Below are 17,057 nucleotides of genomic sequence, written 5' to 3'. Positions count from 1 at the left end.
TATGTTAAGTTAAAAGCTTTCTTATTAATATCTGGAATTTCAAAGGATATCCTGATATAATGTCCAAGGCTTCATGTTGAGAAAATGGCAAAGTTGTTTGTTTTTTTTTTTTCCTAAAACCAGTATCGGTTGATTCTGTAAGTAAACATGTGTTCCTTTTGCTGCAGTGATATAATTCTCTGTATCTACTTTGCTTTTAAGGAAAAGAGTTTTTAACCCCATCATGATAATAATGATACACAATGCCTGATCAGGACAAAAAGTTGAAGAGCACAGAAAAAGCACTAAAAACAAAAGCCTTCTGGGATCTCTATGAGGTGTAGTATCTGATGTTTTACTTTGAACTTCAGTGGGACTCGTGTGGAATTTACACTGGCTGCCAAAGCAGAATGCTTCAATTTGAAGTGCAGTATAAACATGACAACTGTTACTCTGGTCACAAAGTTTATTTACACCTATGTTGACTTAAGGCATTCTGGAGAAGCTGTGAATTCTTCTGTACGCAAAAGTGGACACCAGGCAACGCTAGAAAACTTTATTTTCTGTCAGTAGCATTGTTGCTTGTTGACCTTTTTTACACTTATGGAAATACTTTTATGTAACTATTAACACACACTGTTGTGGTTTTTTCCTAGGGATTATTCTGATCTAAAAAGGATTCAGTCTCTCTTAAGTGTTCAGTCAAGGAACTAACAGGTATTTTTCAATAACTGTTATTAAATGTGCTTTAGAATTATAATTAATGGTGATTATGGTTTCTGGCATATGCCTAGAACATTAAGTACTATAGTGAATAAAACATGTTAGCAAAATCTTGAATAGAAGATGTCTTTCATCTTGTCTCTTTTTTCTTGGCAATATTAGACCTTCCATGTGGCACAAATCACATTTAGAATGGGTAAAAGAACAAAACTGATCCATTTCCCATTCTACTATACCATATTTTTTATTTTAACAGGAAAAAATTAAAATTGCTTTATTTTGTATCTTGAGCAGGTTTTATCCAGCTATTGTTGCATATATTAAAGTAGCATAGCAGATTTTTTTTCCTCTGTGCACTTTCACAATGTCACACGAAGGTACGCTTAAAGATGTGTGAGTAACAGCATGGGGGAGAGTGGTACAGAATATAAAATAAGATCGGCATTTTAACCTTAAACAATTTGTCTTTGAAGAATAACACCTCAGCTAAAAATATCCAGGGCTTAAATACCAACTTACAGGAGAAAGTCAAATCTCCTTCACCTCAGCTCACTTAGTAAAGCTTGTATTTGCCATTTGAAGCAAAGAAAACCAACACATGATTTTGGGTGTGAGTCTTTGGAATCACAGAACATTTTCTCCCTTTCAATTCTGTAAAAAGATATGACAGAATGACTAAAGGATTCATCCATGTGAGGTAGGAGTTATGCACTTTCTACCTGGTTAGAGGCCTGGAATTGCTTCTGAGCAGAAAGCTGAAACATGTGAGTTGTACAACCTAAAAAGAATGTGAAGGCTGTGCAGTTGTGGAGTTGGGACAGGTAAGAAACACAGATAACGAGCATGTGTTGCAGATTTTGTCAAGCTTTGATATCATAAATTTAAAAAGATGTCCTTCTTCACCTTTTACTTACCTCTCAGTACTTGTTTTTCAGTCTTGCTTTGCATCCGTTTTCCTCCACGTCAGTGTTGTTTTCCAGAGGAGGTGTGTGTATTCTAGAATGGCAAGTTGTAGGTCCAAAGTTCAAGTCAGAACTTGAGAAAATGTACTTTGGCATGATAATATTCTCAGAAAACTTAAATTGCAGCATTTGGCTCATGACTACTATCCCTTCCCTCTTTAGCTTCCAGCTATGTATATTGAAAGTGGTCAAACCACTGTGACAAGAACTTGGCAAAATGTCAAAGGCGATGAACAGCAGTCCAATGGTCAATGCCAAGAATCAACAGAAGCTGTTGAGCTTGAGAAATTTAGGTAAAAATAATTTAAAGCTGATGATGACACTCTCATATCCCTGAACGAGAGATACCTTTATGTATCTAAGGGTATTGAAGGCATTTGTATTTTTACAAATGTACTATTTACTTGTACTTTTCATGTTAATCCAGAATTTGAGATGAGAATTACGTACTTCTAATTTTTAAACCTGTTTATGTTCCTGCTTTTGTAAGTTTCAACCTTTCCCACTCAGCAGAGTATACTAGTGAGAGTTAATAAACTCATTTAAAATGTGATCTTTTCTTTATTTGGAAAAGTTATACCATTCTGATAGTCCCAAATTATGCATGAGACAGACTGTTAATGTCTGGCAATCTGAAATAGTTTTATTCTGTGGTAACTGCTGGTATGACATTTCTTAGTTTTTGTTGCTAATGTTAAGTTGTAGCAGAGCAAAACTGTCTTGTGGCAAGTTAATTTGTAATTCACCATTTTTCTTTTTTTCTTTCTTTTAAGTGTGACCTACAAGAATGAGAGAAATTTTAGCAAGCATCCCAAGCATCAGCTGTTTCAAGATATCTTTACAACTTTAGTTAAGGACAGACTTACCTGCAGATCAGTATATGAAACACATTCATAACCAAGAAGGCAGGCTACTTTCTTGCCTTCCATGAAGAAGCAAGATGCATGGATAATATCCCATATTGCTACAACACACCTTTCTGTGGGAATTACCAGCAGCACTTGTGGTTGTTTTAATTAACCACTTGTGTATTGGCTTTGAGGAGCCATGCCCAGGTTAGTGGGACAGAAGAACACAGGACTGGGTATATGACAAAACTTGACCAAAATTCTAACTGCTATGTTTTCTTGATCATTCATCTGTATATGATGTCTGTAATCTGTGATTTGCTTCTCTAATTTATTGTAATGATTCTGTTTGTATTTTATGGTCTGCTCCCTTTATGGTGAAAGGCCTGTGGTTTCCATAAAATTCAGATGAGTTGATGCCACTTGTTTGTGTTTATTTGTATTTCTGTGTATGACAGGTTTGGAAAGGGTAATACCTTTTCTTATGCTGCTCTCATTTATGTGAGGAATAAGTACAGGAGCTTACAAAAATAGAGGGGGCAGAGAAAGATATTTTCAGGGGAAAAAAAGTATTTTCCAGGATTTTTTTACTATACTCCTTTGCAGTTTATTGTATTTTCCTTTTTAAAGCCCAAATACATTTTCTAAAAAATGTACCACCTTAAGTGGTACAGAAGTTTAAAGATGGAATGCTAGAGCATTTAAAGGTATTAATATATTACTACTACAGGAATCTAAAAACACCACATGGTCTGCTTAGACCTTTATTCACAACCAGCTGGGGAACTAGGGGTGTCTTCTTTGATTATCTAAATGACAGTGAGTTTAAAACAGATTATTTAAGTGATTTTTAAATCTCGTACCTCTTTTTCACATGTGAACTCAGTATTCACCAGTGGGAAGTCAGTGGCTCAGCTTCATTTGCCAGAAATCCAAGAACAGCTTACACTGTGATTTCCCAAGTTCTGTTTATACATTGTGACATACTTGGCCTATATTTTGGTTTTCTTTGGGGTTCTTTGTGATAGTGATATGGCAAAACAAGCCTCTTGTATTAAGAATGAAAGCACCCAGGCAAGGTTGGTGAAACCAGCATAAATTAGTAGATATGTAGATAAGCTGGATATACCCTGGTGTGTCTAGTAATGTGTGTTGTAAATGTAACTGTAGTCGAAGGGGCTCTCAAATGTTAATCAGGCTCAGGGAGTGACTATCGACCATGGTTATATCTTCAGGCCACTTTAAAATCTGACCTACAAATTTTGCACGCAGGTATATGGTTGCTGTTTTCTTTCCATGAAAGTTTTGTGCTGTTCTGAAGCAGCCAATTATGGACTCATAATGATAAATGGTATTACTAGGGCAGAATATTGGCATAAAAGGGCTGAGAGTTTGTTAGCATCTATTTGTAAAACATTTATTTTTATGGAATTATTTTTAGCTGTTGGCGTCATTCCCAACTGCAAATGATGAAATGGGAAGAGAACTGCTATGACCCATACACTTTTTCTGTTTCCAAGAAACCTATCCAAACAAATTTTTCCTCTCAGTTAAAACAGCAACAAAAAATGCATGGCAAAGATGTCTAATTTTAGGTTTATTTTAAATAGGGAAATGGGGATATATACTTTCAACAGGCAATGGAAATAGTGATTCCATTACTGGTGTTTTATGCGGGATTACTGCCCCTGGACACTTTCTGCAAATCTGATTTGTATTTTCTGCCATGTCTTATGCTGGTGAATCATGTGGAGAAATATAAAGGAGGAAGTTCTATATCAAAATACAATCCTATTTCAAGAACATTTGAACTAAATAACAATTTATTTCTAGCATAATACAATTTGAGTTTTTAAAAGCCAGGATAGATTATGATAATTCAAAAGAATATTTTAAATATAGCTATTTTTACTTCTGTAGCACCCATATTTTTGCATAAGTGTATTTTGTGCACTGAAGTTTGCTCTGTGGTTTCTCATTTACTTTGCTCTTTTGGGCCTCAATTCAACAACTAAAAGTTTATATCAAAGCACAGTTAGTTTGTTCTTATAGATGAGCTTGTACTTTCCCTCATCCAATGATAATAAAAAGTCCAATGATAATATGTGATGGCTGGTAATGCTCATATAATGTAATAAATTTATTTATAGCTGCCACTGTGTTTCAGTATAAATGGTATTAAAAGTTCTATGGTATAGTATGTCGAACAGTTGTTGTAGCTCACTAATCATCTAGTCAATTGATCCTGAATCAAACTGTTTTATTTAAGTATTTAAACACTTTTAAAATTGCATTTGGTTTATGTTTTGAATATTTAATTTACAGGCAATGGGTTATTCAAGCTCCGTGCATGCATTTTCTTAGATCTTATTAATCTGCCTGAGATTATTAATAAGACATCCATGATACCAGGTCAGTATGTCAAAATGTTTCTTGCTTGGATAAGGGGATGCTTGTAAGTGTCACGTGTACGGTTGTGTTGGTGCTTGTGTATAAAAACATTTGTTCTTATGAATGCACACATACATGTGTGTATCTATATTTCTGTATGTGAGGATGGGAATTGCAAACAAACTGATTTCAAGGGTGGTTTTAAACCATTACTGTATTACTTGCTCAATTTCTGTTGTTCCTTATGTCGTGTCTGTTGTTGCTGACCCTAACAAGGAAACTGTAAATCTCCATAACAGATGGCTCGGTCATTGCTCTGAGCCCTAGACTTGGTATTTGACTTTATCATAAAGATATGTAAAATTCCCATAATGTATTTACTAAAGGAAACTGAAAGCTCCAGTTTAAGAACCTTTAACATTCCACCTCTGTGCTTTTATTTATCTACTTATTATAAGTAATTCTGACCTTTTTTTTTTTTTTTTTTTAATTTTCCTGTAGAAAATGCTCCACAGCCTGGGCGGAATTGAAAATCTAGGTCAGGTAGAATTCCTCATAGTACCTTTGTCCATTATGTTGCCTGTCAGTTTATTATGATTAAAATGCTATATACTGTAAAAAGCAGTGTACAGATATTCTTTGTTTATGGAAAGAAGTGAGTCTGTTTCTCTGCTTTCACATGAGAAGTTGGTGTGTGTTTTTTCACTAGTTTTCAAAACAACTGTCCTATAATCTAGGTGCATTCATCTAGAATTTCTAGTTAGGAGACTTAAGAAATGCCTCATGAAGTGGGAGAAGAATTAGAAAAGTCAACGCAATTGGTTCAGTCAAAAGAAATTGTAGACTTTTGAAGGGAGATGAGCAAAATCACCCTGCACTGTAGCAAATGACTTTTCAAAGGGAGAAGCATACTGATAATTTCTTTTTAAAATGTTGAAACAGGTTTAAACCTTGTGGCTGCACTACTATTGCATTACAGAATTTTTTTTCATGAAACAGATGCACCACCTACAGGCTCTCCCTGTGAAGAGCAGTCTAGGTTTATGAAGTCTGCAAACTTTTTTGCCTTAATGGTATCCTTTATTTTTCCTCCCCTTCTTGTAGTGTATGGAAACAGTAGCAAATGGTTATCTTAATTACAGAGAAGAGCAGCACAATGTAGACAAGTTGGTCAACATGACATGTAGGTGCAGTAGCTGATAACAGAAATCATAAGGCTACCCACAACTTTTTGTGTGAGGCTTAAAATGTTTAAAGTACTTCAGGTTGTCATTAAGTAAGACAGTAGTATATTTACTGTAGGCATCATCACATGAGTAAAAGCTAAAATTCCTGTAGAAGGGAGCAGCTTGTTTTTCTACATAAGTAATATTTCTTTAAGAAATTAGTATCTTTTTATGCATTGAAATAAAAGAGTAAATCGTGCTAGTTATGGTTCAAAGAAGTTATACAAAGAAGTTATCTGACTAAAAATAAAAATAAAAATATTAGTGAGAAGAGTCATTTTGTGTGTCTTCCTTTGTTCCATAGATATTTTCCAAAAGCTTGCTGCTGTTAGAAATCAAAGAGAATAAGTTATAACAAGTGGAGCACATAAAGCAAGTGCTTTATAAAATTGTTAATTTTATTTAATTAGCTACTTAATAAAATAGCGCATGCTTTACAGATTTGACCTAGGTGGGAAAAAATTCCTTACCTTGTCAGTCTTGTAAGGTAAGATAATCTCTGTGTTTTACAGATGTATTAATAGTATCATAAAAAGAAGTTCTTCTCTGTAAGTTAATTGGTCTGATGTATGATTATTGGCTGTTTGAGATAAACAGATTGTAAACATTTGGACTAAACATTTGTTCTATAAAAAGTAGTGCTCCTGTATACACTGTCCTGAGCTACACCTTACTGTGATTCAAATAGTTTTATATATTTTTAAAATGTAAATATATTTTAAAATTTTCTTGCACAAATTTCTGCTGTGGTTTTTCACTTGTAAAGTGTTCTGTGTCTAAATATTCTGTGTCAACCCAGACATCCCTTGCTATATATTACCATCAGTCTAAGAATCTGTACTTGACTATTGCTGGTTTGTGGCTAAACTCAGATACAGTTGAGATCAAAATCAGTATAACTAGGGTTTCATGATTCTATCATGCTGCAGAAAAACAAAGGCAATTGTGATCATATAGTAGCAGACAACCTATTTTTAGAGAATCTAGACAAATACAGAGTTTACTTAGATGTTAATCATGAACAGAAATACAGACAGGGCCTTAAATTACTGTGCTGTTTAAATATAAGCTGAATATTAACTTTTACTTCAGGAGGCCTGAGTTAGTGTTCTGAAGTGTTACACAAAACCAAATTTTTACACTGGTGTAATAGAGACATTTTAGCAGTCAAAGAGATACTAATTGTAGTTTGAGAAGAAACATCCTTGCTTGTCCTACTGGGTGTATTCTAAGATTTTAGGTGTATATTTAAGTGTACTTTAAATGTACCTAAGACTTTTAACATATTGTGTAAGGACTTGGTACCTGAATTTTTACTTTTCATTAAATATTTCTATATGTTTCTGAGTTGTAAAATAAAGTAATATACTTTATATTTACACACAATCACACATTTACTTACCTTTTTTCATTTTTTTTTCCAGACCTTAGTAAATTTATTATCTGCCAGAGACAGTTATGTGTTTTTTGGTGCCCTCCTTGCTCTGACTAGCTTAGTAGAATGGTAGGTTCAACTTAATGTGCCATAAATAACAAAAGCTTTTTAATGTTTTCTCTTGACAGAATATTAAAACTGCTCTTTATGAGGAAAACTTAAATGTTCTTAATTTTATATTGAAGCAATAGAAACTAAATAGAAACTTTGGTCCTTGCAGCAGACTTCTTGTTCATGTGGGTGGGTCTGCAATACTGGAATCACAGAATCTGTTTTTTTAATCCTCATGCAGGATTCTTGAATTCCTATTGACTTCCTGCATATAAAAATCTTCTGTCCTCAGCTTAATATAACAGTGCCTCACAATAATCAGGTAGAATATTGTTCAGTGTAGTAAATAATAAAGTCATACAGTCAAATCCATGTAAATGTGCCCTCTTCTCATTAATTAGTGGTAAATAAAGATTAAAAGAGAAAAGAGGAGCAAAAAGGGGAGACAGAGCAACTTTCATCTATAATGGTATTATAGAAGAAAAACTGCTGTTATTGATTTGCTGTCTCCCAGACTTCCCAAAACTCTGATTCAGTTTAATTTGTTTTTAATATCTATGTTAATTTAAATGATGTTATGCATACATTTTCAACTTCCATTTAACTTTCTTCACTGAATGGAATGTAGGATTTTGTGTTACATTTGGACTGGGCAAGAAAGAGTTTGAGCTATATTACAAATCTTCATAGAAATTGTGGTTGTTTTTAAAAATGCACTCCATTTGCTTAATTATCAGTAAGACACAAAATATAGTTGTCTTTACTTTTATGCATTCAAATTTACTTTTTTTTGTACTGGGAGAACTGGAAAATTGTTGCACTGTTACTATTGATCCAGCATATATTTGTGGCTTTAAGTGCTTGTGTGCACAAGTTGATCTTATTACTTAAGACTTGGGGGAAAAATAATTCATCCAATGCACAAAGAAGGAGTCTAAAGAGCAATATGTGTTTTTCATATAATTTCATCTGATTTAAATGTCAGGAATAATCAATTTGTAGTCCAGAATGTAGGGAGGAGATAAGTGTGATTGTTGAGAACTTGCTGGTGATATTACTTGAATATGATTTTCTAACAGGTGAGACTTTTTGTGTGGATTAATTGTGTTAAAATAAATTTTGACCTTTTTTATTTAAGGATGCATGTATTTAGAGGAATTAGAAAATGTGGCACTTGAATATACCCAAGGTCAAATTCTGAAACCTGAGTTTTTTCAGTCACATCCTGATATAGCAAAATCTTTTCCAGCAGTTTCATTGTAATCCATCTTCTCTCTCTCCACTGTTGGCCTCCAGTTGCAAATGAGTTACAATGTTATCATAAAATGATTGCAATCACTTTTCTTGATCCATCTCTTCCTTGCTCCTGGCAGACCTGAGTGGTTAGATGGGAAAGCATGCTGGGCCCTGACAGTTCCTGGGATGCTCAATATGAATGAGTGAAATTGCAGGACCTAGAGCTGCTGTAGTCTATGCCAGAGGCTGAGTCAGATCCCACATCCTCTTCATCAGAAAATCATCAATGTTCCTTCAATTGTTTAATCATCTCAGCTAAGACTGCTAGCAAAGCATTACTGAATTTCAGTGAGAAACAGAAAGACTTTCAAATTTGATAATACATCACTTATCACCTTTAAAATTCTGAAGAGGTTTTTAAAATTTCATGCTTAACTATTTCACACATATAAGTGACCTTATATGTGACTAAGAATAGACAAAATTAATATATGAAAAGGTTTTCTTTAGTTTCTGTATTTGAAAATTCTGGGTTATATGTAAATCAGAAGTTAGATGTAAAAGTTAGAATTTGAATGTAGACAAGAAGATGATGAAGTTCAATGCCAGTTAAGGATAATTTTAAATTCAGATGTGAATCTAAATTCCCATGTTTCATTAAACACAAATGGAGCTTTTTTGCTTAAAGTGGAAATGGATATCCTTAACCATATTTTCTATGTGAAGTCCACCTTCATTGCATTTAATGAAAGTCTTAAATAAACCTTTTAAGTTATATCTCCAATCACTTTCTAAATATAATATTCAAATTATACTAGAGAAGAATGATGCATTTTTGTGTTATCTGTGGAACTAGGCTATTTGAGTTCCACAGATGGACTTTACAAATTCATGCAGTCAGTGCTACTTGTACTACTAATGTCATTAATAAGAAGATGGTAGCACAGATGGCTGCAGCCCACTTGGCCACCTCCCATCCTAGCTGGGGATGCCTGGTTGACTTTAACTGGGTTGCAGTGACTTTAAGTTGTTTTCTTTAACTGTTTTTTTTTTTTTTTAATAGGAAATCTCTGCTCGTTTTTAAACTTCCTGTGGCTTTTCCCCCTTTTCTACCTGACATCACAAAGTAATGATGGAGTTATTGAAATTTCTTACTGATTTTTTTTTTTTGGTTCACAACAGAGTTGCTATGACTCCTTTGTGCAGAGTCATGAGTCAAAAAGTAAATAAAAATGAATGAAGGAGTTCCAGTCTTGCTCAGTTTGCTCCATTCTGATCACATCAGACTTCTATGGAGTATAGTTTGGATTCTGGTACAGGTTTGTGAAGATCCTGAGACTAGTGTGGAAATTTGGATCTGGGGTAGAATCAAGCAGCTCCTTCATATGTTACAGGAGCAGGTTTTCAGTCCTCAGCATTGTGGCAATTGTACAAGACTGTTTGTTCTTTTGAGATATATTTGACCAAGCCCTGTTTTATCAAAGAGCATCTTTGGCTTTTTCAGCTGTATGTGATGCCAGCAAAATTTAAAAGACTATTTAGAACATAATGAATAAGCAATATTTCTCCAGCCTTTTGTATTTCATTGTTATCCTAAGGTGTTTTTCATATTTTTAATGTATAAACTAAATAATGAATAAGTGATAAATATGGCATTACTGTCTGTTTAGTTTTCCAATTAATCAGACACCTATTTAGTGAGCTAGAATTGTGGATATAATTGATGAACATGGTAAAGGAATTTTCTGTTTAATGGCTTGTTTGCTTTTTCGAAGTGTATTAGCTAATTTAGTGAAAACATACAAATTTTCAGAACTTTGGGAATGGTTAACAAAGACATATTAAGCCATTTTTAACACTGCAACTTGATTTTTTTTTATTTTTTTTTTTTTTTTTTTGTTTTGTTTTGCTTTTTCTTTCAGGGAAAGAAATCTTGTATCTGATTCTTGTATCAAGCTCTTCAGTTGGAAGTTTATCTAGTGCAAATGCAGCAGGGAGAATCCAGTATCTTCATTTGTCAGATGGGCTGAGTCCTGATGAGATACAAGAAAATACTTTCTCACTTCAAGCAGGTAGGTTTATAAGGTCTAATACTCTGTTATGTCTTTACATACACTTGTGCAAAAGGATTTAAATACTACAAATTTGTAAATAATTATACCTGCTTTAGGGAGTAGGAGCATCAAATGGATTTGTTTATTTCCAAATGAGTGATACCAGGACTTATTTTCAAAAAGTATACTTTTGTTAGAAGGAAGCAAAGCATAAAGTATTAAGAATCTGGGAATCATATGTATTTCTTCACCTGTAAAAAGAGTGACAAAAAAGTTATTTATTTATTTAGTTAGTTAGTTAGTTTTGTGTTTAGCATGAAATTATTTGATCATATTTTTCTTCACTATTTAAATTTTCTATGAAATATCAATATGAATCAAATTATTTCAAAGTGGTATGTTAATGACTTGTATTCAGGTGAGGATTCATTTGTAGTTATGGAGCAAATTCCTTTCGGAGGAGATTTCTCAATAAAGTCAAATGGCCCTAAATGTTACTTCTGGATTTTTATTCTAGCTAATTGTGCTGCAATTACTGAACTAGTGGTCAATGAGACTAAGGCTTACCAGGTTATACAGGTAGGAAGATTTTATTCAGTAAAGTAAGGCATTATAGTTTATAATTTCACTTAATTGTTGTTCTTTGTTGTCATAATTTAAGAGATTGGAAATATGCCTGTCTATAACTTTAGTACTTTTGTTTCTTTATCATTTTACACACAGAGACACAGACACAAAGGTTATCAACATAGGTGTCTGGAAGAATAAACAGCTTTATTCAGACAAGGTTCATTTTGGCATCTCTTACCATGCTTTTGTCATATTCAAAATAGGATAGTAAATAAAAGTAATCACAGTATAAACTGGGAAATGCAAATTCTGAATTTATTGATGTTTATTACAAAAAAACTATGCAGCTGAAAATTGACATGTTGCTGTTTCACAAACTTTTTCTCTTTTTGTAAGAGTGTGGAGAGAACTTCCTGGCATTCTGTCTCCAGGGATAAACCATTCTTAAAATCCCTGGCTGTATTTCAGACCTGGTCAAAGATATAAATATTAAGGGCATTAATATCAGCTAAAAGCTGTAGCCAGCTGTTAAACTATAAATGTTAAATCAAAACCTTCAAGTTAGCTTAAAACCCAACTAGAAGTATTCCTGGAGGAACCAAGAGAACAAGAACCTTAAATATGAACAGGAAAGAAGTGTGTGAATATTTCAAAACCATTGGTTAAGAGAAAATAAAGGAAAGTAAGTCTAGAAAAAAAATATTATTTTTCCCCACTAGAATTGACAATAAACTGTACTGATTTAGACAACTTTTGTCTAAACAATATAATGATTTGTTTTATGCTGAGACTGATTTCAGTAAAATAAAATATCACTTGTTTAAATTAAATGGTTTTAACAGAGAGGTTTTCTGCATTGCCCCAGCAGTGCATGGTGACTGTTGTGTCAGTAAATCACTTAAAAATTGATGGTACAATGTGCAGAGCTGGAAAAGGTGTTTCAAACTTAACTTCTTCTGCTCATTATGTTAAAAGACACAGACCTCTCCATTTGTTTAAATGCCAGCCAACATCCCCCTCTCAAATCAGGACATAGCCTCAAGCATGTTCATTTTAACTGGAGTCCCAGCCTCCAATACCACTAGAGTAATTTTAAATCCTACTTCTTTCTTTTTGCTAATATAACTTTGAGAGTTGCATAGTGAGCAAGGTGAAGCAACTCACTTGGGTTAAAAACAGAGGAAAAAGGTGTGCAGCTTTTTCAGTTATGTGCCAAGGAGGTCAATCTGAGTAACCTGTAAAGGTTTATATCATTGCTGTCAAAGGACTCTTGGGAACTTTTGCTTCTGCTGTAGCTGCTCTCTACCTGTCTGTCTGTCCTTGTCACAGCCTTGGCAACAGTCTGCAGTAATTCTGGTAGCAGACAGAATGTGTTTGACTCAATGGTTCTACTGCACAGCCCAAAACCTAAGCTTAACCATGGTCTAAGCTTAATTCTGTCTTCCTGATCAGAAGAAGAAAACATCAGGAACTGCAGAAGGGCCTCTGCAGAGCTGATACATATTCCCTTCAAGTCTGGTAAAGAGGAGAGTAGCGTCCATCAGGGACCTTGTCAAGTAACTGGGAGCAGTACTCCAACTAAATCTGCCAGTGCCCACCTATCAGACATACCAAGTGGATAGAATAGTGGAGGATACATGGTTGCATGAAAATGGAAGCTGAATTCAGTATGGTTTTCACAAAATTCTGCAGGTGTGGACAGACATCTCAAGCTATTGCTTTTGGTGTTTCTCCAATTTATTTTCATTAAGACTTGAATTTTGTTCCTGACAATTCAAAATATGGTGCCACATGATGACAGGAGATCTATTGCTGCAATTTCCTTCACCTATAGAGATAGAAGCATTTCTTCTTTATCTGTTCACAGGCTCTCTTTGTGGTATCAGTTTAAATGTAACAATGATTTAATTCTTATACATGTTTAAGCTTATATTTTAGGTGTGCAATAGGATGTTGAGAACATGTCCATTGCTATTAGCTTCTGATTTATCTGAACATTGATTTTTATTTGTGGTTTGCATGCAAAGGGGCATTATTAATGCTGACCTCTTTCTGTTTCCAGGCAAATGCAATATATACAATAGCAAAGCTAATTTTATCAAAGAAATGAATGCTGAAAAAGCCAGTTTATTACAGGTAACTCCCTTTATTATCATTGTACAATGAAAGCCCCAACAGTCCCTGAGAATTTTTTTATGGATTAAAGTTTATTTTGAAGTACAGTAGAAAAAAATCATATTTAAAGGGGAACCCTTACACCAAAACAATAGCCCAGGAACTGAAAGTTAAATAGAGACTCAATTTCTGTTCTGATTTACTTTGTTTCTGGCACCTCATATAGTGTAAAGGAAAGTCAATATTTTTCTTGTGATAATCTTTCTTCTACTTTTTCAGGCTGTCTAGCATCAGACCTTTATAGAGCCTTGATCTTCATTGAAACTTGCCCTAGACTTGACACTCTACTAATATCTGTTTATTTCTGGAGCATTTTTCTGTGGATGTTAAATAATATACATGAAGGCAGTGTATAAAATAGAGAAAAATTTAAGTGTAGAATAAATATAGGCCAAATAAGCATAGAATGCCTCTTGGTTTTGCATGTCATTATCCCTGTAAATGTACTGGTTAGAGTCAGCTTAGGCTAAAGGTCATCAGTAGTAATTAATTACCTGGTAGCTTTTCTCAGGCTCTGTGCAGTGGTGAGTGTTTCTCTAAGATATGGGAATGTAGTGCTCAGGGGTTCAGGGATTGTGGATTCTCTGTATTTTCCACCTCTGTCAAGGTCAGGATTGAAGGCACTTGAGACAGTATTTCATGTTCAGACTCAGGTATTTATTATTTTTTATCACTGTAACAGCCTCACAACCATGAGTCCTGCAGCCTTTCATTAGAAGGCACAAAATGGCTAACTATCTCTTGTTCCAATGTCTTTTAAGACTAAACTATCCAATTAAGAAATGACATCTAGATTATTTTCCTTTTTAACCCAATAACTGATCCCTCAAAGCCCTCAATGTGGACTTTTCTGTCCAATTACAAAATACCACCCAAACCCATGAAGAAGAAGGTGAAGAAGAACAACCTGCCTCCACCCTAAAATCTCCATCTTGCTTCATATTTATTACCATATTTTAAAACCTCAAACTTTAAGTTTTCCACCCTGTGATATTGCACACTTCTAACCAACTACACACCTGTAATCTAGTGCTGTTAATCAAATTTGGAAGTCTTCTCCACAGCCTCAGGTCAAATGCAGTGCTCTCTAGCAAGTCTGTGCCTTTAAGCACAGAAAGTTTAAAATTCTCTGCATCCAGGATTCCAACAAGGGATGAGCACAGCTGCTGCTGCTCTAGTTGGCAAAGTCCTTAGCACAGCTGAATGCATTCATGATCCTGCCTCTCACGTGGTCTTTGTTCTGACAGAGCCCCTAAAATGTGTATATAGCTACTCCACTAGCTAATCAGGTAGATGTGCTTGGATAGCAAAGAAAGGCATTTCCACCAAAAAAAAAAAAAAAAAAAAAAAAAAAAAAAAAAAAAAAAAAAAAAAAAATCATTTTAGTGTCATCTTTCTCAGCACAGTTCTTCTAGATTAGAATTGGAGGGCAGATTCAGTACAGTGGGTGCCTTTCTACTGCAAGGAGATTTTATAGTACCCTTCATCTTAAGGATGAGATAAATACAAACCTTCCTGGTGGGTAAGTATATGGAACTAACATGTAGTCTAACAAACTGGAGCATATGCTCAGCATAGTTGCCTCACACAACTGTAAGGAGCTTAATTTATGCCCACTAAGGTTTTTAGATTCCAGCAGAATATGTTGGAAATAACTTACAAGAGCTACCAAGCAGCTGTAGTTGGGTTGAACATGAAGCTGTATGAATTAATAATGGACTTAATGATCACATATGAAAACTAAGTCTGTTTTGGACAAGAAGTTTATGAAACCTTGTTCAGCTTCTCATACTGCTACCTGCATTGCCTTTGAAAAATGTTACTGGTATGAAATAGAGTTGCAGGTATGAGAACATCCTTTTTGAGTTTCACAGATATTTTTCTTAGAATATTTGCAGTGCTTGTGCGGTTTCTCTACTGCCCCATTGTGTGTGTTTTCAATGATGAAATTTTCATCTTCCTTCTGCCATGCTACCTTAGTGATCATAATTCATGACTGTCTTTGTTTGCTCAGCTATAAATCTGCTATATCATTGAGTCTTGACAAATACAGCTAAAGATGAGTTGCATCAAAGCATACATATTAGCCACCTGTCAGTAGCTGTTTTAAAGGTAAGTAAAAACCTTAAACCTTCATAGTTTTAACAAGTTGTATTCTTAGCACAAGAAAGGCATGAAATATTTTAAATTCATTTATTTGTCATGTAATTTATGACTAGGAGGATGTATTGAAGCAAATTGCTGAAAGTACTGAGAACATGAATCAGAATAAGGAACCCACAAATCATGTAGGCAATGATGCAATTTTAGAGTACCTTGGCAGTGGAGCTTTTGGAAGTGTATATAAGGCCAACCTTTCTTTTGCTATTATTTTACAGACTTGAGGAGAAGCTTCATGGAGAGGGTCTAATACCTGTTCTAGGCACAACTGTCTTTTGAATTTTAGTTGGAAAATGTAGGTGCAAAAAGACCTTTGTGGATCTGAGCTTGTTGTTAGTGTTTGCTGTGATTTTGTTTGTTCTATGTTGTACTTTTATGATTGACCAGAGTATCTCTTAGGTTTCCTACCTTATTTTCTCTTAATTCCTTTCCACTAGCAGCATTTGTCTATTGCAAAGGCTAATCAATCTATGTAAAAACACAAAAATTCAAGCATTTTTCATCTGAAAGGCAACACTGGGCACAGATAATATTGCTTCAAATACTGTGCAAGTTCAGAAGTGTACTGCTAACCTGTACTGTTGGATTGTAGTTCTTCTACTAATCACATCATACACAAAAAAAAGCAATGATTACATATTCTGTGAGAAAATTTTGGACTCTGATAACTATTCTGGTAGCCATAATACCATTCTTCCTGTTCCCATCCTATATTTATTGTGCAAAGCTTTACCTTGGTTATAGGTCAGAAAGCATAATGGACAACATCTCCTGGCAATGAAAGAAGTCAATTTACACAATCCAGCATTTGGAAAGGACAAAAATGACAGAGATAGCAGTGTAAAAATATTGTCTCTGATTTAACCATCATCAAAGGGCAGGTGTTTCTCATGAACTCTAGTTTGATATGCTGGCATTCTGAATTACTGACTGTGAGTTCTCATGTGGGAAGCTGTCTGGTGGAAAAGGAGACCTGGGGATGCTGGTTGGCAGCTGCCTGAACATGAGCCAGCAGTGTGCCCAAGAAGGCCAAAGACATCCTGGCCTGTATCAGCACAGTGTGGCCAGCAGGACCAGGGCAGCGATTGTCCCCCTGTGCTCGGCACTGCTGAGGTAGCACCTAAAATCTTGTCTTTAGTTCTGAGCCTCTCTCTACAAGAGGGGCATTGAGGTTTTTGAGCTGGTCCAGAGAAGGGGAGTGGGGCTGGTGGAGGGTCTGGAGCACAAGTCCTATGAGCAGTGGTTGA

The 17,057-nt window shown here is 34.8% G+C and overlaps 1 protein-coding gene across 1 annotated transcript in view; it reads left to right on the top strand.

Annotated features, from left to right (window-relative positions):
- Window positions 1-242: 242 nt before the first annotated feature.
- Window positions 243-17,057, top strand: part of NEK10 (NIMA related kinase 10) — an 81,557-nt gene continuing 64,742 nt past the window's right edge. The window contains 21 exon segments of the mRNA XM_077175367.1: window positions 243-287; window positions 289-317; window positions 636-696; window positions 1,827-1,957; window positions 2,438-2,533; window positions 4,835-4,877; window positions 4,880-4,924; window positions 5,405-5,446; window positions 6,008-6,086; window positions 6,434-6,501; window positions 7,554-7,633; window positions 8,618-8,700; window positions 10,025-10,247; window positions 10,774-10,804; window positions 10,806-10,923; window positions 11,423-11,484; window positions 13,538-13,571; window positions 13,574-13,611; window positions 15,870-15,998; window positions 16,555-16,651; window positions 16,654-16,691. Coding sequence (XP_077031482.1) covers window positions 243-287; window positions 289-317; window positions 636-696; window positions 1,827-1,957; window positions 2,438-2,533; window positions 4,835-4,877; window positions 4,880-4,924; window positions 5,405-5,446; window positions 6,008-6,086; window positions 6,434-6,501; window positions 7,554-7,633; window positions 8,618-8,700; window positions 10,025-10,247; window positions 10,774-10,804; window positions 10,806-10,923; window positions 11,423-11,484; window positions 13,538-13,571; window positions 13,574-13,611; window positions 15,870-15,998; window positions 16,555-16,651; window positions 16,654-16,691 — 1,572 coding nt within the window.

Source organism: Agelaius phoeniceus, chromosome 1 (genome assembly GCF_051311805.1).
Source record: "Agelaius phoeniceus isolate bAgePho1 chromosome 1, bAgePho1.hap1, whole genome shotgun sequence".
Lineage (NCBI taxonomy): Eukaryota > Metazoa > Chordata > Aves > Passeriformes > Icteridae > Agelaius > Agelaius phoeniceus.
This window is presented reverse-complemented; position numbering and strand designations above follow the sequence as displayed.